Consider the following 22,998-nt stretch of genomic DNA (forward strand, 5'->3'; position numbering starts at 1 on the left):
GTGGAATCCACCCCGTACGTATATCGATCAAAATGATAATATCGTCAAAATCACTACTTGTTCCTGCTCTTACGTATCATTAGGAGCTACGTCTAGATTGGTCCACGTGTCTAGAGCTCGGTACAGTCGAGTACTTATTAATGTAGCACGTACTCTTAAAGGTTGGGATATACCCAAATACCCTTCCCAAGCCAAGAATATGTATTCGAGAACCCAACCCGAGCAAAGGACCAGCAGGATTAGATACAAGATACAATAGAGATAGCACTCGAATGCAATGAAGTTGCCCCTAGCGAGTGTATAATAGGGAGACCGATATAGAGACAAAAGATAGAAGCAAGTATAAGTAGAGAAGCAAGAGACAGATAAGGACAGCTGTTCAATCAGAGATAGTTCGCATCAGTAGATATGACAATGATATTGCTTCAATAATCATATCTCAAGGAAAGAAAGCAATGCGCAGACTCGGTCTCATGTCTCTGACTGACTTGTCCGTAACAGGGTTCAAAGATTCAATCGAACATCGAAATTCATGAAAATTCTTAAGGTCCCTTCCATGCCCTTCGCCGAGGTTTCAATGCGCCCAAACACCATGTACTGTCACCCGAGACTGAGTGTAGAACTGCCGGAATCACCAAACATAATATACTATGGAATAGGTCAAGAGAGAACAGAAGAGGCCGCGATATCCGCAGGAACACGGCCCAGTGACCACAATATGCAAAATCGAGGAATTGGAAGGGATGTGTGACCGGTAGTGCGAGAGGAGGTCAGAGTTGGATAATAAAGGTGGAAGCGGAGGTATGAGATGACTGGACCGACAGAAGATCACAATCCCCGGAAAGCAAAGTTCTTACATGAGTAAAGAAAACAGGATGGGTATATAGATCTGAACGAAAGGACTCGTGAAGATCAAGCAGAGCAGAACGCAAAAGGATGTTTGGAAGCCCCGTCTTCTCATGAGCTATTAGACCGCAGTAGCGCCTGCTCGTCCAGTCAGCTTGTGGAGACTATAGACTGTATACATGGTATCATGGTATCATGGTCTTACCCTATCTATGGAGAGCTGCTCGGTTCGCTCGGCACTCGTGCTAGCGAGCGTGCGGCTGGTGGCGCTCGACGAGGTGATCGATCGGCCTTCCATTCCCGGGCGTTGCGACTTGCCGTCCGGACCCGTATGGACGTGGTGCATCTCACCACTGCTCGAAATGCGGGACTCCTTGCTCTTTTCCAGAAGAGACCCACCTAGCGTAGCGCATTTCAGGATGGTTTGCATCATCTGATTTTGCTTCAGTGGCTTGGATAAGTACTCGTCCATCTGTGCTTGTATACACTTCTCGCGGTCACCCAACATGGCGTGGGCTGTAAGAGCGATAATGGGTGTTCTGCTCAGACCGCTGTCTCGTTCGTATTCGCGGATCTTGCCAGTGGCTTCGAACCCACCCATAACCGGCATTTGGACGTCCATCAGTATGACATCGTAGCGGCGCTGTTTAACGGCTTCGACGGCTTCGAGGCCGTTGCCAACCACCGATACGTTGTGGTTGTGTTTCTCAAGGATCTTCACGGCCAATTTCTGATTAACGTCGTTGTCCTCAGCTAAAAGAATGTCGAAAGAGCGCGAGTGGTCGGTAGTTATGGGTGTGGAGCGCCCCTCGAGCGCAGGTAACATGCCATTGCCCAGATCAATCGGCTCGCATGGTGTCGTCATGTAGGAACTGATTCCGAGATCCAGGGCCGACTTCAAGCTAACGCAGACCAGTGGACAAACCAGCACGATGGGGACGTATTTAAAGTCATCGTACGTCCGAAGCATTCGGGCTGTGTTCACAGAATCCACGATTATTACATCGTAGGCATGACCGGACTCCTTGCCGGAAGGATCTTGGATCTCTGGTGGCGGCACATGATCCTCATTACGCACGACCAACGGTTCCAAGTCCAGCTTTTTAAGCATCTTCAGAACGTTCTCCGCTTCGGGCCCGTTCTCTCCCTTGTCTATGAAGAGGACACGGTGGTTCTTGTAAGGCAGGATTTGTGAGGCAATCACATTCAGTGACTGGTCGGCCAGTTTCACGACGCAGGTGAAGTGGAATGTACTCCCGTGGCCATATTCGGAGGTGACCCAAACATCACCGCCCATCAGATTGACTAGGCGTTTCGAGATGGAAAGACCGAGACCTGTTCCACCAAACCGCCGCGTGGTCGATCCATCTGCCTGTTGGAAGGTATCAAAAATCAAATCAAGTTTGTCTTCCTCAATTCCGATACCGGTATCTGAGACGGAGAATTCAAAAGCATATTCATTGGCTGCACATTGCTCCCGGTCAGATTTGCATATCGTGAGCTTGACTTCACCATGCTCGGTGAACTTGATCGCGTTACCGACCAAGTTAAGGATAATCTGTCGTAGACGGAAAGGGTCACCAATAACATAGTCGGGGACTGTGTTGTCGACTTGATATGTCAGACTCAGGAACTTCTCGTTCGCTTTGACTGCTAATGTCTTCAGGGCGTTGAACACAGTACCGCGGACTGTGAAGGGGATGCTTTCAATCACCATACGGTTCGCTTCGATCTTTGAAATATCGAGTATGTCGTCAATAATTGTCAATAGACTGTTTGCGAGGTTGTGCACGACATTCAACATCTCTCGCGTGTACGGTTTCAGGTCGTCGGTGTCCAAAGTCAGCTGGGTCATGCCAATAATACCATTCATAGGCGTTCTGATTTCGTGACTCATGTTTGCCAGAAACTCGGATTTGGTACGGTTAGCCAATTCGGCTGCTTCCCTGGCGGCCGTGTTTCGTTGAATACTATCCCGCAAGTTCGAAACCATTTTGTTGATCTTGCGCTTCAGCTCGTCCATCTCACCAGAAGCGTTAACTGTGATCAGCTTGGTAAAATCCCCGTCCGTTGCAGCATCTGTAATCTCGCCAAACGCTCGCACCTGGGACGTAAGATTTTCGGCCATGGTGTTGACATCCTCCGTGATCTCCTTCCACGTCCCCGCAATTCCCTCCACGTTAGCTTGGCCGCCCATTTTGCCATCAACACCGACATCGCGGGCAACCTTCTTCAATTCAGTTGCAAATTTCGCCAAACGATCCACCATGTGATTGATGGTGACTTTGAGGGTTAGAATCTCTCCCTGGGCGTGAACTTCAATCTTCTTGCTCAAATCACCCTTGGCAATAGCTTGTGTGACATCGGATATACTTCGGACCTGGGAGGTAAGGTTCTGAGCCATGGTGTTGACATTATCGGTGAGATCTTTCCATTTTCCTTCTACATTGTCGACCTTGGCTTGGCCACCTAGCGTACCATCGGTTCCGACCTCCCTGGCGACTTTGCTAACTTCGAAAGCAAATGTATTTAGTCGGTCCACCATGCCGTTGATCGTGCTTTTGAGATCTAGTATTTCGCCCTGGACATTGGCGGTGACTTTCTTGCTGAGATCTCCCTTTGCGACGGCAGTAGTAACATCAGCAATCTCCCTGACTTGAGTAGTCAAGTTGTTGGCCATGCGGTTGACGTTTTCGGTCAGATCTTTCCATGTGCCTTCCACATCATTTACAGTAGCTTGACCACCGAGTACACCGTCTGTGCCGACCTCCTTCGCAATCTTGGTAACCTCCTGCGCGAATTGTCGAAGTTGGTCAACCATGGAATTGATGATGTTCTTGAGCTCCGCTATCTCCCCTTTGCAGTTAGCCTGCACCTTCTGGGTAAGGTCACCCTTAGCGACGGCCTTGGTAACAGTCGCAATATCGCGCACTTGTGTCGTCAAATTATTCGCCATGGCGTTCACGTTCACCGTAAGTTCATTCCACATGCCTTGGACACCTTCAATCTGCGCTTGACCGCCGAGAACACCTTCTGTACCGACATCACGAGCGACGCGAGTCACCTCTGTAGCAAAGGTCCGGAGTTGGTCCACCATGGTATTGATCGTTTGTTGTAGCTCGAGGATTTCACCCTGAGCCCGGCTTTCGATCTTCTGGCTGAGATCACCATGTGCAACAGCCGTTGTCACTACGGCGATTTCACGCACTTGATCCGTCAAATTCTTGGCCATAATGTTGACATTCTCCGTCAGCTCTTTCCAGATACCATGGACCCCAGTGATTTGAGCCTGTCCACCAAGAATACCTTCTGTTCCGACCTCACGAGCGACGCGGGACACCTCACTACCGAAAACTTGAAGCTGGTCCATCATAGTGTTGATTGTCCGCTTGAATGTGGCAATTTCAGGATCCATTTCCAGTGGATGAATTTGAACTTTCATTGACAGGTCACCGTTAGCAACCTGTGTAATGATACCCCCAATTTCTCGTAAGGCCTTCTGGAAGGCTTCGTTCGCTTGCTGATGCTTGCGCAGCTCTCGCTCCAGCAAAACCACATCCTCATTTTCGACCTTGGTGAGAGCCCGTCTTGTTTGCACTTCCTGCAATTGTAGCTCTTCACGGACCTGGGTTATAATGTTCTTCTGAAAACTTATTTCCTCCGCTTGTTTCTGGACGTAATTTCGCAGGTAGCTAATATCTTCTTCCCGTACCAGAGTCGTAGCTCCTTCTTCCTCATCTTCATCACTTGCCGCTCCATCGCTTTCATCGAGAATCTCAGGTTCTGTATCTTTGGAAGACTTTCTCCGTTTATGAAGATGTTGCGTGTGCTCGGCATGTTGTGTGTGATTTTGTTGCTAGGTAAAAAGGAAAGTCAGCATAAGTAGATTCAGGATAGGGGCCATTAGCAAAGCAACTGACAGACTGCACCTCCATTCGATGAATCCGACGGACCAAAGCCTCTAACTCATTTTCGAACCTGACCTTCGCTAAGCTAGGCTCGCCTGGTAATTTGGGAAGAGAGTCGACGCCATTCGTGGATTGTGGGGAGAAGTTAAATTCGAACGAAGGAGAACCGGATGAAGGGGCTTCTCTGACGAGATTTTGGATGATGGCAGCAGCGGCCGTCAGGGTCTCGTCCGCGCAAGCCATTTTGCCCTGGGATACTCAGTTAAAAATCGGACATGTCAAGGTAGAAGATCCCAGCGAAAAGGTTGCAACGCGTGAAAAGGAAATGGTCCGTGTGATGACCGACGAAACCAAGATTTTGGGGAGGGGGGGCCACTCGGAGCTAGAACAGGGGGTGAAGAAAGTCTAATGAGACGGAGACGAAAAGTATTGGAACGGCAAACAAAGAAGAAGTAATAAACCTTCAAGTCCCTATTAAGAAGATAGGAGAAGAATAAAAAAAAATATAAAAAGTGATGCGAGGCTTGGACGGATGAGAAAACAACAGAGGCAAGAGAAAGCTGGGGGCGAATGGTTGGAGATGGAGACGAGGGGAGGGAGCCGGAGAGTTGGACTATTGAAGTTCGGGGGAAGGAGAGACAATAAGGGTTAAAGCGGCGGCAAGGGAGATGAACGTGGTGAAAGAAACCAAGAAGCAATCAAAAAGAAAGGACGAGAGGCCGTACCTGGCGGGAATCCGCGTTATTGACACGACAGAGGAAGCGGTATCGCCTAGAACGACATTGGTGACTGGCGAGAAAAGGGCGGACTCGGGGAGGGAGGCTCTCGGGAAGGTTGGAGTTTGGTGGGAAAGAGTCTGAAGGGGAACGAACGTCTGAACGTTTCAGACTTGGTTATCCACCGTCCACGAGAGAAGGCAGTAGGAGTGAGAATCAGAATAATTTGAGTCGAATCAACGACGAGCAGCGAGCTGCAAGTGGAGTGAGGAACACCGAACGGCGGACAGAGAGGGGTCGGAATGGAAGATTATGATATTGCGCCCTGTCCGGGTTGGTTCGGTTTGACCTGACCCAGGAAGAACGGGCTCCAATATTAATAAGGAGAAGCTGGGCTAAATTGGTTACCCAAATCTTCTTGGTTTTGCCTGTCAACGGTCTTCTGTTGTTGGTTAATTTGGGTGATATGTATCCGGGCGTTGGTGGAGGATTCCTGAAAGACTCGATGGGCGACTGCTGCTGCACGAGACAACGTGACCTCGACGACGGCTTACAGTAGTCTACTTTCATGGACTGTATGCTTATTTGCCATCAGCAAAGGGTTGTACCAAATACAGGATAGTAACTCGTTAATTCTTCATCTGAATCTAATGTGAATTTTGATTAGAGATCAGAGACTTCAGGAACTCAGGAACTCAAGATCCCCCTCAAGGGACAACATCCAACCTCGACTGGTAAAGTGCGTGGCCATATGCCGAATGCCGTGGAAGCAGTCCATGGTTTGTTCACTGCGCTAACAGACGCCGGTTCTTGGTGACAGCGCGGGCAGCCAAAGAGGCTAGGGCGGCCTGATTAAAGAATCCGCTTGACCGCCGTGCGTGCCCATTTTGCTCCCATTTTTCCAGCCACACTCCGCGTTCATTGGCGGACCGCTGATCATCTCCCCAGTCTGGTGGCGATCCTTGGGTGTCTGATGCCCCGGCGTTTGCCTATCACACCCTCTCACCTGTTTCGAGATCCTGAGGGAGGGGCATGTGAGACCAGCTACAGTTGTCTGCGCTATGACTGGTTTTAAATTCGAGTAAGAGCTCTGCGACCACACAAAACCAGATGAAAACCCGGTCTGAGTTCAGAACAAGCAATGTCACGGGACTGAAGCTACAATGTATTCTCCGATGTCAACATCCATGCCCACCAATGTCAAAACCGAAGGCGAAGAGGATACGGTTATATCCCAACGTATGATAGCTCGTTAAGTGTTCTTCCATTCGTACAGTAGCGTGCAACCCCAGGGCAAGTATTGAACCTATCAACTCGTATTCTGCACGGAGCTGTATTCACCACCATCCTTCCTACGTATTATCATAGCTCGTTAAAGGTTAAGCGTCACGGTCATGCTGTTGCTGTGAACCAGCAAGGTGGGTGGTAAGCCTTGCCACAAAATACTCAGGTCACTCAGATACGACTGACTAGCGGCTTCGCTTTCTGCGGTGCCCTCGAGTGGCGATGGCAGAGTCGTAAAAACAACAGCGGTGTCTCCGCTGTGTTTAGCAATCAACTCATTTAAGATCAGATGTTGCGCACGACTTGGGAGCTCATTGAATGATAGCGCGACCGAAGCTTGCTGCGGGTATCCGGATGCGCTTGCCTTATCTGATGATACCTCTGAGGGGGAACGACGTTTGTAGATGGACTGGACGGCTCTGTGGGACGATCGAGGAGGCGACATGTTTGTGGCGAACATGATGCTTGGCCCGGCGCCTTCATCTGTATTGACCTGAGCTTCAGGTATTGGTGAAGAGCTGAATCTATTGCTCGAGGCCGAACGACTCAGAGGTGGCCGACTTCCCCGAGATTGAGAAGATTCCGCCGTGCTCGGTTCGACAATGGCCGGAATGTCGGGTCCCTGCCCTACTGGAGTCCCGGGATTCGAAATTGAAGGCTTATCGACTTCCTGTGAGGTTGTAGTCCCGTGTATACTCGCTGTTTCTTCATCGCTCGCGTCTCCCTCAGTGTCAATGCTGCTATCGCTAGTGTCGCTCGGACTACTGTCATCATCGACGAAGGCATCTAGCAATCGGTGTGTTTGCATGCCTAAATTAACACCCCCCATGCCTCTGAAGCTGGAAATAGATCGCCTGCGCTTGGAAGACTGTATCAACTTCCGCACCCCGCCCGCCAGCGGATGGCGTGCCTGGCGATGCTCCTGACTCGAGACATCAAAACGGGACGAGCTCCTAGACCTGTTCATCAAACTCAAACCTAACGACTCGTCTGAGCTCCTGCGGCCTCGCTGAACATCCTCCCACCAATTTTCATTCTTCAGTACTTTGTGGACCGTCTCGTGGACGTCCTGACATTCTGGAAGGGGGTCTCCATTGACTATGATGCGGTATGTTTTCAAATCACCGCATGCGAGCCAGAAGACCAGAATTTCCGCTTCAATCCGTAACTTCTCAAGGAGGGTTTCAACCCTCTTTCTCTCATCCTCAACGTCAATTTCATACTCGACGAAAACAGCTACCCTCAGCTTATATGCCTTTTTCCACGAAGGAACAGTATTCAGAATGCAACCTAGCTGAAGGATCAGTGTGTATGTGTCGAAGTTCGTAGTCAAAATGTTTCGTTTCGTTTCACTGTTGGCGTTTATTTCAGCAGACATCTGGATGGGCCAAAGATCGATATATTTTTTGGACTCCGATCCACGTTGCCCAGGCAGCTTGAGCTCCTCAAATCCCTTGGCTACGGCAACATTTATACGTAGCTGGAACAATAGATCTTCCAACACCCTAACGTAGGTCCGGCAGTCTGCCGGTTTCTTCGACGACTCAGATCTGGAAGCATCTGGCGATAATAAATGTGAATGGTGGTTATGGTGGTATATTGACTCGCCAAGAGACCGACCCTCCCGAAACTGGTCTATAATGACGATATTAGGTCGCATTCCACCTAGCCCAGAATTCAGTACAATATTGCGAACTCCCCATTCAACTGAAGGAGATACTGCAATGTTAACGAAAGCTTTGACCTTCAAGCTCTCGACTAGCTTTGTCCAAGTGGTCTGTTGTCGGCGCGCTTCCGGCACGGCGAACGAGAAATCGTCGGTAACAATAACATGGCCAAGCACAAACAACGCACCCTTCTTCAGTGAGTTACAGAAAGCGACAAGTTTAAATTCGTGTTCGAGGTCGTTCACAAAGAGGAGAATCTGGGGCCTCCAAAATTTGACGTGCTCTTGCTTCAAACGAAGCAAATACTTACGCACTTGATGGTAGATCAGGCTCTGACTGACATCGCCCCATGGCTTCGGAGGAGAAGTATAGTGGATCAGCAAGAATAGTGTGATCAAAACAGCAAAACACGCAGTGGCGTAGACCCCGTCCACAAAGAACATGCTAGCTCCGCAGACCAAGGTACCGGTTGCAGCCGTCTGCCAATTGAAGTAGTGGAAGGAAGGACGAAAGTTGGGGGCAGATCCGATTTTTAGCAGAAAACAGGCAAGGTTCATCACTAAGAATGTCATGAGGTACGCCATTGTGACGAACGACGCGATCTGGTTGATGTCAAACAGCATAGTCAGTTGAGCAGCGATGAAAGTTACAATAATTGCGCGGACCGGCTCGTCTTTCTTCCTCGTGCCCTTGCTGAACAGATTCAGCCCAGGAAGCAAGCTGTCTTTGGCAATAGCCTGGAGCAGCTTGGCAGATCCAATCAGCCCCATCAGAGCAGAAAAGAAACTAGTTGCGAACTCGCCCGAAAGAACAATAGCCCCAGAGAGATTTGCCTAAAAATGTCAGATTGTGATGAACAAGGTCGTTTGGAAGCTTACAATCTGCACGATATTGGCATTATTGTATAGAGAGTCCCTTGTTAAGGAAGCCGCCATTGCGAAAATCACAAGTGTGTAGAGGATAAAGGTCAGAGCCAGTCCATAGAGAGTACCCTTCGGTATTGATCTGCTGGGGTTCTTCAAGTCGCCTGACATGCTTGCACCACTACCCAGATAAGCCTGATATCCAGCAGACTTGAGACAGATACTTACGCAAATATCCCACCAGTTGCAGGAAATAGAATCCCAAAAAGATCTTGAAAAGTCTCCCGCGTGGAAAGCTGACTGCCGTCTGCACCCTTCGTAAGTCTAGGTTTGAGATTTTCCATGAGCGTTCGGAGACTGATGCCAGTAAAATGAACCCCCAGCTTTGGAGCCCGAAACGGTTCCATAAAAACAGCAGATAATGGTATACTGAGTGTCGCGATTAGAAGAATGACAAGCAAACCATTGCTTGCTCGAGCAAAGAGAGCACTACCGGCTAAGCAAATCCCGGTGCAAACAAGCAAAATAATGGTTCCCCATAAATACTGCCACCAAAACCCCTCCCGGAGGAAGTTGTACCAGGTGCCAGTCTCAGCCCCAAAGTTTTGTTTAAAGCAGTCGATTAGTCCCACAGCATTCATTCCTGTATTCAGAACTGAGCCCAGATAGAATACTATGCCGATAGAGCCACCAAACTCTGGTCCTAACGAGCGCGAGATCAGATAGTATGCTCCTCCTCCTTTGACCGTGCCATTTGTTGCAATAGCCGACAAAGACATTGTGGTGACTAGGTTGATTGTGTACGATATCGCAAGTAGTCCTGAATAATATAATCAGCAATAGTCCTGATCTAGAAGGTATAGGGCAACAGGCTACCTAGCATTCCCAATAGACCTGCCTGTCCGAGAATGAACCCAAAGCGAAGAAACATGAGAATACTCAGTACATTCAGGCTGGTCGGCACAAAGACTCCAGAGAAGGTTGAAAACTTCTCTGAAGGCTCCGACGTACGGTATCTCTCCCCACTTCTCCCTTTCTGATCAACGCTTGCGTCCTGGAGCGGCCCTGCATCAAGCGCGGTATTTGGTAGCACATCATCGTTCTCTGACTTCTTCCACCAGCTCGAGAAATATTCTGCAAATTTCGAATGCGAAGAGCGATATCGAATGGGTATTTCGGAGTTCGGAGGATTCATGGACCCATACGTTTGAGCTTGTCCAGCAGGCCAGTGCAGCAGTGGTGCAGTTTCCTCTGAAGCATTTGCAGGTTCGCTGGGGTCTAATCTAGACTCATCTTCCGGTGCGGTGCGCGTGGAGAAGTTGGACCTCTTCCGAGTCGAGACACTGTCCGCTTTTGAGCTCGTCATCGAATTCAGTCTCTTTACCAGCCCGCTGCTTCAGGAGGATGCGATTATCGAATTACGGCATGGATTGAAAATTTCGTCAGTATGACAAAGCGCAGAGCAATAAAGGCGTCAACGTAAAGCCAGCACAATCCTTCAATGAGTCGATTTTTGACGGCACGACAACAGCTGTGGTGGGAACAATCCCCCGTTCTGCAGCTGTTGATTTTGGCGAGCGATCTCGCGAGACGACAATGACTTCATTTGCCAAGACATGTACCTATCACTTACAAACAGTGCAAACCGCGATATCTATTGTATACCTCAGGTCAATTTTACGCTGGAGACAAGATTCGACAAAAATGTGTTTACACAGATGTTCAAAACTTCTAATCAATGTCCTGGGCGCCTGGAACCAAGAATGGCCTCAGCCCAGCATGTGGCACATTGCGCGTATAAAGGTAGTAAATATCTTGTCAGGTAAACAGTTCGGCATGGGGCCCTATTCCGTAGTCATTGCCAACAACTGCCAAGTCTGAAACACTAGTTATATCTTGATTCAAGAGGAACATTGCAAGTGACTGTTCCGCGGGTTACTATACGGCACCCGCCCTATCCATGACGTTACAGTACACCCTGTCTATAGCGAGTTGCATAAGCCCTGCGGGCAAGGAACTGTCTCTGGTGGATTTTATCCGACTTTGGCGCCTCTACTCGGTAATTGGCAGACAGCGTCAGTCATTTGACCCCAGTGCTGAATATTCCACCTAGCTTGGACATGCCCAGCTAAAAAATACTAGCTAGACATCATTTGCCCCGTTCAAACCTTTATATTGAGGTTCTTGCTTGAAACAATCTTTAGTAGCATCAGAAATGGTTATAGAGTATTATGTGCCACGGTCTATTGCTAACGACTTCCCTTACCTTCTGGACTGAAAGCTGAAGTCTTCAATTTGTGCCGAAATAAGCCGTTTCGCCATTTTGGGGCGTATGAGATCCAAATGGATGCTCTGCATGACATGACCAATAGGCACCACGGTCCGTATTAGGCGGTAATATGATAATCGAATTAAGAGTCTGTAAATGCTGCATCGGTAGAAGAAGATCATTCTAACGTACTGTAGCTTACGTTATCAATCGGATGATTCAGTCCCCTACCGCGCACCTCGATTGCACGTGATCGTAAGCTATCCTACCAACATCTCTTCTATCTACTCTGCTAGAGCTTCAGATCGCTCGACAAAACAGCTGCGCGGTTTGTCGCGCTTATTTCTATCAGTCGCTTTATAAACTCTCTTTGTTCTCAATATGGCGTCTCCCGGAAGGTACGACAACGGGGAGGGTTCGTCAACTCCCAAGCTTGGGTCATCTCCGATAGCAACCTCCGCACACCGTTCACGGTCTCCAGCTCCCGACTCCGTAAGGCATGCCTCAATAGCCCGGCTAGCTTCTCCGGTGCCTTCGATATCCAACTCCGTTTCCTCGAGACAAATACCGGTTCCGGTTTCAGTAGGCGAATCACAGGATCTCAGCAGAGTAGATAACCTCTCGTCTCTCCCAGGTCCTGGGCAGTCCATGATCGCCTCTGCTCTTCAAGATAGCCTCGGCCGATCGCCTCCGAGATTTGGGACCCCACCGAGACGTACCGAGTCCCCTGTTTCCAACCAGAACCCGCAAATCAGGTCGAATTATGGCTCCTTTGATCAAAAACCTTGGAGGGAAGGGTCGGAATACTCTGCGGCCCCATATGAAGACCCGGAGATCGTCAAAAGGCACTTGGTGCAGCCACTGGAAAGTCGAGACACTCAGTCTTCCGGATACGGTACGGATAACGCAGACGATGAGTTCTCCAGCTTGCGACTTCAAGGCGGCGACATCACCAGACAAGTGTACAGATGGGCTGAGGATGCGGAAGAAGGCGGATCCGTCAGGAAGCCTCAGCGCAGCAGAAGCTTCCACTTGAATAGGCCTACTCCCGAAGAAGATACCATGAATATTAACAGCATTCGTGTGCCAGGCGGGTTTCGAAGAGACTACTTGCGCAGGGCTGTAGGGAGCCCGCGTCCGGGACAATCTGATGCAGGGGACGGAGCATCCCCTGCTCCGCGCCAGCTTCCAACGAGTAGCTTTCTAGAATTTCTGACGCTTTACGGCCACTTTGCGGGTGAGGAGTTGGAAGAAGACGACGAGGTACTTGGTCCCCACGAGTACTTTTCCTCGGACACCTGGGACGAAGCGGAAGAACGTGAGCCGGGTGAGGACTCTGCTCTTCTTCATCCTGAAGCCCCCGGCAAGAGAAGACGCAAACCTCGTGGAGGAACAGGAACGAACACGAGAACCGGAGCGGCGCTTCTTCTCCTCAAATCATTCGTGGGCACTGGGGTTCTTTTCCTGCCAAGAGCGTTCCTCAACGGGGGTATGCTGTTTAGCAGTCTAGTACTCCTCGCCGTCTCGCTACTAAGCTTTTACTGCTTCGTTCTTCTCGTGAACGCCCGGCTAAAGATCGAGGGTTCTTTTGGTGACATTGGAGGCGCGCTCTATGGGAAGAACATGCGCCGCATTATCCTTGGTTCGATCGTTCTTAGCCAGTTGGGATTTGTCTCTGCGTACATTGTCTTCACGGCCGAAAATCTTCAAGCATTTGTCCTTGCTGTGAGCAATTGCAAGTCTTTCATCGACATCAAATTCATGGTGTTGATGCAACTGATCATTTTCCTGCCCCTCTCGCTGATTCGCGACATAAGCAAGCTTGGTTTCACTGCGCTCATCGCTGATCTGTTTATCTTGCTTGGTCTGGTATACCTCTTCTACTACGACTTCCTCACAATATCCACGCAGGGTGTGGCTGAAATCGCTTCATTCAATCCGTCTACATGGACACTATTCATCGGAACCGCTATTTTCACTTACGAGGGCGTTGGCCTCATTATTCCAATTCAGGAGTCAATGAAGCACCCGAAGCAGTTCACAGGCGTGCTGGCTGGCGTAATGGTTATTATCACGATCATTTTCCTGGCAGCAGGCGCTGTCAGCTATGCCGCTTACGGACATGCAACCAAAACCGTCATTCTGCTCAACCTTCCTCAGGACGACAAGCTCGTGAATGCTGTCCAGTTCCTCTACTCTCTAGCTATACTTCTAAGCACTCCGCTTCAGCTCTTCCCTGCCATTCGAATCATGGAGAACGAGCTCTTCACCCGTAGCGGAAAATATAACCCCGGCATCAAGTGGAAGAAGAACGGCTTTCGGTTCTTCCTCGTTATGATCTGCGCGTTTGTTGCATGGGGCGGTGCCGATGATCTTGACAAGTTCGTTTCTCTTGTCGGTAGCTTCGCCTGCGTTCCTCTCATTTATGTTTATCCGGTATGTCACTTCTAGCCGTTGTTATTACCCCTAGCTGACTTTCTAGCCCCTCCTTCATCTCAAGGCCTGCGCGGAGACCAAGCGCCAGAAACTCGCAGACATAGCGCTCACTGTCCTCGGAGTTGTCAGCTGCATCTACACTACCGCTCTGACGCTCAATAACTGGGTTAACGGCAATAATTCGAAAGCTCCGGGATACTGTGACTCTTAATTCAAGTCCCATCTTCAACTTCGATCCCCTTCGCACTAGCTCCCCAACCATACTTTCCTTTTAACTTTACGCTTTTGATAGAGGAGGTTCTTCACGTATAGACGAACGACATGCCCTGGTCCGATTCAACTGTTAACACAAGGAAGCGTACAGTCTTGACTGATGATGAGCATAGGAGGTCCGCATTTCTTGGATTCTCGGCTGCTTCTGTTGATATGATTGTTGGACATTCAACGATGACTGGTCGATATGGTTGATTTACGTAACTTGAATACATTTGACACATCTCATGACTGCCTTGAAAATAGACTGAAAACTCGAGTTCCCTATAATTTTACCATCGACACTGCCGAAAATCTTCTCTGTATATCAGCATAAAGGTGAACCTACATAACCAACACTTTCCGTCCACATTTAGTGAACATACGTCGACCACGAACACCATGCACTTCCAAGTGGATTAGAAGATAAGTACAATGCCTGGTCTATGATAAATTTATAGGTAACAAGGGATGCCAGATCACCAATAACCACCCTTTTCCACTCATCATTCTATTTTGCTGCCTCGGTAGCCTCCGTACCCTTCTGCGCAGCCTTCGCAGCAAGAGCAGCTTCGCGGCCTCCCCAGCTACGATAGCGGTTAGCAAGACATCACTCAATCGACAAAAAGTTGCCAAATGATGGTGGGAAAGCACTGAGGAGAGAAGATCGATAGCCACATACTTCCAGTAGTTCAGATAACGGTATCCCTGTGTACACTGGGCGGAGAAGTTGATGGCGTGGCAGGCGAAGAGGAGGTAGTTCTTAGGGGAAACGGCGAGAGCGTAGCGCATGAAGGTTGCGGAGTAGATGACCAGGGCGCCGGTCATTTGGCCAGAGATGCTGTATATAAACAAAGTTAGCTCGTGCTGGCTTGGGTATGCTTATCAGGCGAAAGTGTTCTTTGCTTCAGTGTCAATTCTGCGCACACCAGCTGATACAGTTGATACATCTGGCAGCAAAGTATAAGTGTTTATTTAGGCGTAAACATACATTTCCGGGTCTTTCTGTGTGTCCATCACAGCTGCAACGGGGATACCGAAGTTGGAGACAGGGCCCCAGAAGTCTTGAGAGAGGTGTATAGTTAGCCATTGCTTTTCAAATTTCGTAGTTACATTTAGGCGCAATGCAGTGTCTGGGGAAATGTAGGGCGTGTGTATGTCCTGTATCTCAACCGCAGCTTGATGCGGCCGATCTCGGGAATGGGTTTGGAAGGACAAAAGCTGGATGCCGGACTTACGTGTTGAGCAGACATAGTCGGCGACCTTGTTGGATCGGATCTTCGCATTGATTGCTTTGATTGCAGCGGCCATCTTGCAGGACGTTTGGGTGAATGTGTCAGACTGCTGCTGGTTAGGATTGAATGGGAGCAAGACTCGAGAGCGCCCGTTTTGGTCATCATTAAGGCGCGGCGGGCGGAATCGCTCCCGAACGGAGCCTTCAGAATGATCACGTGATATATTACTATTCATGCACTAGTACAAAGAAGTTAGAGCTTTGAATTTGATGTATTAGAGTCAAAAAGTAACGCTCGAGGAGTTCTAGCAATACAGTCCTCCTAGTGTGTCCATTGTTGTTTCTCTTGGGCATTCCTCGCATCCGCACACGCCGCAACGCCTTTGCCTGTAAAATATGAGGTGCTGCTAATTCAAGGGCAGACCGAATAACTAGCCCGCGCTCTCAGCTCCAGTTTAGTTCCACTCTGTGCTCCGTCAATACTGGAGCACAGCAGCCGTTGGTGTATTGTCAAGCTATCATATCACACACAACTCAAGAGCCAAATCACCGTCCTCCAAAGCCTGGAGGAGGATAACCCCGACCCTGACTAGGAGGCTGGAAGCCAGGTGGAGGCTGGAAACCGCCAGCTAGAGTAGAAGTCAGATGACGTAGTTTTAACATTTCCAATGGGAGTACTTACGAGCTTGAGGAGCACCAAATCCGGGAGGAGGAGCGAACCCGGCTAACACTTGTCAGCTTCATATATCAGACTTCAGGGTAGAATCAACTTACGAGGTCCTCCAGGGCCTCCGCGTCCAGCAAAGCCCGGTGGGGGGGCACCAGGGAAACCACCAGGAGGAAATCCGGGGAAACCGCCTGGAGGCGGCGGTCCACCGACACCAGCAGCAGGTCCTCCAAGTCCGACAGGCAGACCACGTCCAGCGGGTTTGCTTATTCCAGGGCCGGCGGCCAGGGTGGCAGCGGCGGGAACACTCGGACCGCCTCCAAGCCGTGCTGAGGGATCGGCCGGGGGAGGTCCATCGACAGAGCAAGAAACGACGTGAGTACCGCGGACAATTGTAAGACCAAGGGTTCGTTTCTCTTCGGCTTCGACAAGGGGCGCGTTTCCGGGTGCCGACTTCGCTTTCCGCTTAACGCGACGGAATTCTTCCGTATCGGCTAGCACTAGGTTCATGTGCTAGGAAAGTCAGTGATAAGTCTACGAGTAACATGCGCATAGATCGTGTAGTAGACGCACTTTGTCGAAAGCGAGCATCTGACCCGTCATCTGTCGTCCATCATTCAGGGTGACCCTCATCCGGTAGTTGATCTAGGCCCGAGTTAGATGTTCACACGTATTAACAACACACCCATCACAACATACAAGGTTTTGCTGAAAGAATATAAATGTTAGCGACAATCTTCACTTCACGATACAGAAAAATCCGGTTGTAGAAGAAAGTCTCTGTAATAGGGAAAACTCACCATCTTGCCCTGCTTGTTGGCCGCCATGTTTGCTGAAGAGTGCGCACGAATGCGACTTTAGAGTAGAACCAAAGAATGTGTATATCCAATTCAGTAGAAGGAGAACTCTAGCTAGTAATCACTTCGATACCTGCACGCTCCGGAGGAGTTTAGCCAGGCGAGGAGCTTGGGTGTTGAGACTTGCGTCGCTGAACTCCAAGTTTGGGTCTGCGGGTACCGTGACCCGTGATTTTAGCGCGCGGCTCCGCGGTTAAGCGCCAGCCGATATTGCCAAGCCGCTAAGGGCTCTCGCTTCCCACATATCCACCCACAGTAACTTCACACAACTTTCCTCCGATTCGAGATTCCCTGAGATTCTTCCATTCAACGTCGACCAGTCCACGCCAAATCAGTCGCCATGGTATGTTCGATCACTCAATCCAACAGCTCTTCGATTTTGTAATATCAGTCCGAAAACTAATATTGAACGCCAAATGCAGTCGGAAGCCAAGGACAAGAGCGCCAACCCCATGCGCGAGCTGCGCGTCCAGAAGCTCGTGCTCAACATCAGTGTCGGAGAGTCCGGTGACAGACTTACCCGTGCTGCTAAGGTGCTCGAGCAGCTGAGCGGTCAGACTCCTGTCTACAGTAAGGACGCCCGATTTTCGCTAAGCCCCGATCGAAACCGAAGGAGGAGACCGAAGAGGGAAACTTTTATGGGAAAAGGACTATTTGGCTGACCGAGGTTGAATTGCACAATAGGCAAGGCTCGCTACACCGTCCGTACCTTCGGTATCCGCCGTAACGAAAAGATCGCTGTTCACGTTACCGTCCGTGGCCCCAAGGCTGAGGAGATCCTCGAGCGCGGCCTCAAGGTCAAGGAGTACGAGTTGAGGAAGCGCAACTTCTCCGAGACCGGTAACTTCGGCTTCGGTATCAGCGAGCACATTGATCTTGGTATCAAGTACGACCCCAACATTGGTATCTACGGCATGGACTTCTACTGCTGCATGTGAGTTGGACACTTTTCGGGCCATGAGCTCTCTTCTTAGCAAGGCTATCAGGACTGATACAAGGAAACAGGACCCGCCCTGGTGAGCGCGTTGCCAAGCGTCGCCGCTGCAAGTCCACCATCGGTGCCAGCCACCGTATCAACCAGACCGAGACTATGCGGTGGTTCAAGCAGCGCTTCGATGGTATCATCCGGTAAATTATGTCAATTAATTCCGGGGATTTCGTCAAGCGGTGGACTGTTATGAATCAATCAAGGGAAAAATTTTTCTGGCGGGCGTTCTCTCGAATGATATTCGCTCTGTCTTCTACCACGGCATGAGATATAGGCGTGCTAGAATATCAAACTACCAAACTGTTTAAAACGCATCCACTTTTCTCAATGAAGGCTTCACGAAGGGTGATGATTTCCGCATAACCATTGATGAAAAGTATGATATGATGCTGTGCATGCGTATCCTCTTCGGGTCCATGCCTGTTTCGCTGGCCGTGAGACTCGATCTCATTGAGGTTTGAGTTCTCTTTTCTTATCACGACTCGTGGTTTACGTAGTGTCAGGCTAGGTTCCGAAGCTTGTGCCGTTGGCATCGATGGTGCTAGCTATCTTGTAAACATGTAGAACTGCCTTCGGCATTGTAGTCTTCCCTAGCAGCCGCGGCCTTATCCTGGAACTATGGACCGAGTGCTCGAAAGCACTAAGCAAGCCACGAACTTTGAACACCATTATCCGATAACTACAGTCTACTGGTGCTTGAAGATTACCATTGGTTGACACGAAGTCAAGGACTGTATTTGCTATTTATTATTCGACAAACTGATGCAAATAGATTTCAGTAAAAGCATAAAGCATCAAAAGCCTCAGGCGTCAACGCTCCATGTGCTCGTTTTGACCCATGTTGCTGCAAGGCTTCCAGCGCCAACACGATGAATATGAGCATCCTAAGGGTCCTGCGCCTATAGCAACAGACAGGCCTACAATCTTACAACTACATCTCGGCGCTATTTACCACCAATATACTCAGACCACCATTTGGAGAAATAGCCACCAGGTCGAGCCTGCTCATTCCAGCTTTGTCTGCGTTGCGCGAAGGCGCCGTCGTTCGAATTGCGCTTCTGGCTAGTCAGGCTCTCGAACAAGCTCGAAGGGCCGTGGCCGCTGGACCTCCTTCGCTCCCCCAGGGAAGGAGGAGGGCTGCGTGCTCCAGCGTCTCCCTCAGATGCACTGGAGGACTATTATGGGGTGGCAGCTTTAGTATGCCTCTTGCAGAAGAGAGCGAGAAACGGATGGGTTTGATTCGAATGACATACCCGTCTGTCAGTTGCCCCAAATACATCCGAAGCGGAGGCTGAAGAAGGTCGTCTGTAGCTTGAAGCCGCACCTCCTCTCACCCAGACATTATGGTGTTCATAGCGGTCGCCAGGGTTACCATGCCAATGGCGGCGAGGTGATTTATCTTTATCCATTGTTTCTTATTGTGACCTATCGAACAGTAGACAAGAGATGTATGCTAGGTTCAGTCAGTTGATGATACCAAACATATGTGCCCATATGAAAGAAAGCCGGTTGGAAATAGCAGTGCTCACTTGATAATATGTGCTCTCACGTAATGATGAATTTCACTATTCCTGGATACATTCCTTGGGCAGACTGTGACCTTATATGTGGGAAGAGGGGTAGGCAGACAACTCGTAAGTCAATGCTGTGGAACAAACCTTGGATAATAGAACACACCTCTACCGTATCCTCAAGAGCGGAGTGTCTGGGCCGCTCCAGTGACGGATTGAGCGCCCAGTCATCGAGCTCTTCTCGAGCTTTTGATTGGCAAAGAGCTCCCACGGACCCCGGGCTGACCAGCGGCCTAGATCCACGGCCATGTCAGACTTCATGTATTAATCATCGGATGGCAAGCCATGGTGGGATTGCGGTGCCGCTTCAAACAGATCATGATGTTTTCTGCTTCCAATCGAAATGAAGCTGACGTCAAGCGGCCTCCTCAAGTGCGGGGAGCCATAAAGGACGGAACTCTCGAGGCGAAGAGGAGCCAAGGGTGGTTAACTGGCCGCTAGCCATGAAACTGGCTAATCCCGCTAATTATGCTTCCTCAAACCTGCAGGGCTTACTCTGGAGTACATACCTTGGTTGCAGCTTGCAGGTCACTGCTAGAGCTTCTAAGCTGGTCAGTGGCCAGGAGCACATCTAAGCTACCCCGACCGGAGCATATGTTATGAAGAGGTCGGCGAGATACTGTTAGCAAACGGGGTAAAATAACTTTGAAACACAAGAAAGAGAAAGGTGGCTGTTCAAGTCAATTCTTCACTTTCCTCTCATGTAGAAAGATGTTGTTCAAAAGACAACCTCACGTGGCCTGCGGACCTTCCATCGAGGCCGCAGCCGAATCAATTCCCCGCATGCTATCAGCTCGTCTCCAAATACTCCACTATCCTCATGCCCTCTCCTATCTGCCCGGTTCATCTCCTAGGCCTCCGCATTGACAGATGATATACCGGCGTCATCCAAGCTGAGCCGATACCCCTATTTTGGCTGAGCTGAGCTCAGGCAGCCCTAACCCCACTGTCCGACGGTCCCCGGCCGTAACACTAGAAAAGCCTCCCAAAGCCACGGAACTACAAGCGACGAACCATGGAGACCATCCAGCAGCCATATGCAAAGTCTCTCGGCCCTAGAGGCTATATACAGGGGTGCACCATCTTGTCCAAGTCATCGAATGCTCCTTTGTGCCGCTACTTTGGCGGTCTCCGCTACGCTCTGCCTCCATCAGAACGGTGGCGCAAAGCGCAGAAGTTACCCGCGAGCTATATTTATGGCACCAAGGACCGTCCCTTCCAATGCCCCGGTGCTACAAACAGATGTCCACAAGCAACGTTCTTAGAGTCTCCGGTCTCGGAGGCTGCGCACGAGGATTGCTTTCAGTGTAATATATGGGTTCCTTTTGGAGATCCTCCGGCAAACGGTACGTACCAGTTCTCATCTCGCCTCTTAAGCTCTCGGGTCTATACTAAGCTTCTCCATAGGATGGCCTGTCCTTGTCTTTATACGTACGTACTCAACCGTTTCACCGTTTCACCTTACAAATACAGAGCTAATGGGATACTAGACGGGGGTTTCCTGCAATTCGGTACCCCAAACTCCTTTTCCGCAGCGGCCCTCCTGGGTGAGACAGACTTTGGCGCCATTATCGTCATGCCAGCCTACCGTCTGAATGCTCTCGGCTTTCTCTACTCCTCAGAACTAGAACAAGACGCCACTTCCGTTGGCGAAACCGCCGGAAACCATGGCTTCTGGGACCAACGCATGGCTCTCGAATGGACCAAAGAGAACATTGGCTTATTTGGCGGCAACGGCTCTCAGCTCACGCTTGCTGGATACTCCGCAGGCGCATACTCTGTTTGTTACCAACTAGCCTACGATCTAACCCTCCCAGAGTCTCAATCCCTTGTCAGACGAGCCTGCATCTGGTCTAATTCCTTCACTGTACAGCCTAAATCCCCCACGCTTGCCCAAACCCAGTTTAACCAGCTCCTTTCGGCCCTCAATATTCCAATCTCCTTGTCCCCAGCCGAAAAACTCTCCCGCCTCCGCTCTACCCCCTCGTCAACCCTCCTCTCCGCTGCTGCAAGTATAGACCTGCACGAGTTCCGCCCTACAACCGACAACGCTTTCATCCCTAATAACCTCTTCCACACCCTCGACAACGGCACCTTCGCATCCACCTTACTCGCTCGCAACATCCATATCATCACCGGCGAATGCCGTGACGAACACTTCCTCTACGGCACATGGCGCCCCCCAGTCAAGAATACGCTCGGCTCGCTGCGCGCTAGGCTGCTGGCGGATTACCCCCGGCCCGTCGTCGACGCCCTTATGAGGATATACTACCCAAACAGAACATTACCGGCAGATTGCAAGGACTGGTCATCCGATGCCTTTGGCCGAATTTACGCGGACATGCAGGTCCACCGTATGCAGCGCGGATTCATCTACGCGCTCACCAATCCCATAAGGCCCAGAGAGCCAAATCTCGGCGAGAGAGTTTCTAAACTCATCCACCGCTACCGCATGGAATATCGTCTTAAATGCGCGGACGTCTCTACTCCACCGGGATGGGGCGTCACACACGCTACGGACCAGTATATCTGGTTCTGGGGCAATGGGCAGATCGTCCTACCCGAGGAGAAGAAGATTATCAGGAATGCGGTCATCGATCCGTTCATTAAGTTTGTGCGTGGGGAGCAGGAGCTGGGGTGGGGGGCCAGTAATCATAGGGAGATGAGGACGTTGAAGCCGGATGGAACCGTGGAGATTTGGCGCGACGGGCTCTGGGACGAGGCAGTAAGGACCTGGAGGGCGCTAAGGGAGGTCGCGGACTTTGCGGATGTTGAGAAGGGCGGAGCTAGGCTTTAGGGCTTGGGATGTGCCATGGTTGTTGTCCACTAGGACCATATAGGCAGTTTGACAGCTAAGAACTGACTTCATATTCAATAGAATCTAGACGGCAGAGGCCTATTGCATTAGTGCTGTCTGTAGACAGGCAGACAACATTTCGTATTTCGAATAGAACAAATCTGTAGTTTATGAGCACGGAATACACAATAATAGGATTGGCAAGTTTTCTAAGTAATGTGATAACATGCATATAGTCCTTCCTTTACTAGGATTTAGTCTATTCCAAGCGCCCATCCTGATACATGGCTAAGTTTCGTGGCTGCCCTATCGGTACAAGTGATACAACAAGAACCCTAAGTAGGTTCAATTCACTTCTCATGCATATTAGAATCCGAAATTGAACTGGCGTCCAAGAAGACGGAAAGGGTAAAGATGAGTCGAGGGTTCGCGCGAGACAGGGTAAGACAGAGGGGGAGGTGAAGGGACATGAATGGGATCGGCGTATAACAGTAGTGGGTAGTAGTTTGCTCTTAGAGAGGATCAGTGTTGCACGGTCATGGTATCGCAGGTCGTGAGAAGATGTGAAAATGAGAAAAAAAAAGAAAAAGGTGAAATAAAAGTTGGTAAGGATAATATTTACAAGCGAAGAGACGTAGATCAT

At 50.0% G+C, this 22,998-nt stretch overlaps 8 protein-coding genes across 8 annotated transcripts, besides 1 other annotated feature; 3 read left to right on the top strand and 5 right to left on the bottom strand.

Annotated features, from left to right (window-relative positions):
• Positions 1 to 22,998: part of a sequence feature (contig 1.78 659..353456(-1)) that runs on past both edges of the window.
• Positions 1,040 to 4,997, bottom strand: tcsC (protein nikA; the record flags this gene model as incomplete). Its single annotated transcript, XM_656991.2, has 2 exons — positions 1,040 to 4,702; positions 4,767 to 4,997. The coding sequence occupies 2 exons, from the start codon at positions 4,995 to 4,997 to the stop codon at positions 1,040 to 1,042; spliced, it is 3,894 nt and encodes a 1,297-aa protein (XP_662083.2).
• Positions 6,585 to 10,650, bottom strand: ANIA_04478 (putative cation chloride cotransporter; the record flags this gene model as incomplete). Its single annotated transcript, XM_656990.2, has 4 exons — positions 6,585 to 9,254; positions 9,300 to 9,465; positions 9,513 to 10,104; positions 10,296 to 10,650. The coding sequence occupies 4 exons, from the start codon at positions 10,648 to 10,650 to the stop codon at positions 6,843 to 6,845; spliced, it is 3,525 nt and encodes a 1,174-aa protein (XP_662082.1). The 3' UTR covers positions 6,585 to 6,842.
• Positions 11,846 to 14,200, top strand: ANIA_04477 (putative amino acid transporter; the record flags this gene model as incomplete). Its single annotated transcript, XM_656989.2, has 2 exons — positions 11,846 to 13,989; positions 14,036 to 14,200. The coding sequence occupies exons 1-2, from the start codon at positions 11,935 to 11,937 to the stop codon at positions 14,198 to 14,200; spliced, it is 2,220 nt and encodes a 739-aa protein (XP_662081.1). The 5' UTR covers positions 11,846 to 11,934.
• ANIA_10568 (pyruvate transporter MPC1) lies at positions 14,686 to 15,711 on the bottom strand (the record flags this gene model as incomplete). Its single annotated transcript, XM_050611717.1, has 3 exons — positions 14,686 to 15,082; positions 15,171 to 15,191; positions 15,233 to 15,711. 3 exons carry the CDS (start codon positions 15,709 to 15,711, stop codon positions 14,686 to 14,688), a joined length of 897 nt encoding a protein of 298 aa, XP_050467712.1.
• Positions 16,022 to 17,115, bottom strand: ANIA_10561 (small nuclear ribonucleoprotein-associated protein; the record flags this gene model as incomplete). The annotated part of the gene is made up of 5 exons (XM_050611718.1): positions 16,939 to 17,115; positions 16,716 to 16,787; positions 16,250 to 16,655; positions 16,158 to 16,199; positions 16,022 to 16,104 (listed from the first exon to the last, which is right to left on the bottom strand). The coding sequence occupies exons 2-5, from the start codon at positions 16,773 to 16,775 to the stop codon at positions 16,022 to 16,024; spliced, it is 591 nt and encodes a 196-aa protein (XP_050467713.1). The 5' UTR covers positions 16,776 to 16,787; positions 16,939 to 17,115.
• Positions 17,291 to 18,518, top strand: ANIA_04475 (60S ribosomal protein uL5). The gene is made up of 4 exons (XM_656987.2): positions 17,291 to 17,342; positions 17,422 to 17,569; positions 17,684 to 17,933; positions 18,005 to 18,518. The coding sequence occupies exons 1-4, from the start codon at positions 17,340 to 17,342 to the stop codon at positions 18,129 to 18,131; spliced, it is 528 nt and encodes a 175-aa protein (XP_662079.1). The 5' UTR covers positions 17,291 to 17,339; the 3' UTR covers positions 18,132 to 18,518.
• On the bottom strand, positions 18,696 to 19,536 carry ANIA_04474 (uncharacterized protein). The gene is made up of 3 exons (XM_656986.2): positions 19,517 to 19,536; positions 19,241 to 19,440; positions 18,696 to 19,162 (listed from the first exon to the last, which is right to left on the bottom strand). The coding sequence occupies exons 2-3, from the start codon at positions 19,394 to 19,396 to the stop codon at positions 18,932 to 18,934; spliced, it is 387 nt and encodes a 128-aa protein (XP_662078.1). The 5' UTR covers positions 19,397 to 19,440; positions 19,517 to 19,536; the 3' UTR covers positions 18,696 to 18,931.
• Positions 20,574 to 22,355, top strand: ANIA_04473 (putative carboxylesterase; the record flags this gene model as incomplete). The annotated part of the gene is made up of 3 exons (XM_656985.1): positions 20,574 to 20,904; positions 20,966 to 20,989; positions 21,049 to 22,355. The coding sequence occupies 3 exons, from the start codon at positions 20,574 to 20,576 to the stop codon at positions 22,353 to 22,355; spliced, it is 1,662 nt and encodes a 553-aa protein (XP_662077.1).

This window comes from Aspergillus nidulans, chromosome III (assembly GCF_000011425.1).
Source record: "Aspergillus nidulans FGSC A4 chromosome III".
Classification (NCBI taxonomy): domain Eukaryota; kingdom Fungi; phylum Ascomycota; class Eurotiomycetes; order Eurotiales; family Aspergillaceae; genus Aspergillus; species Aspergillus nidulans.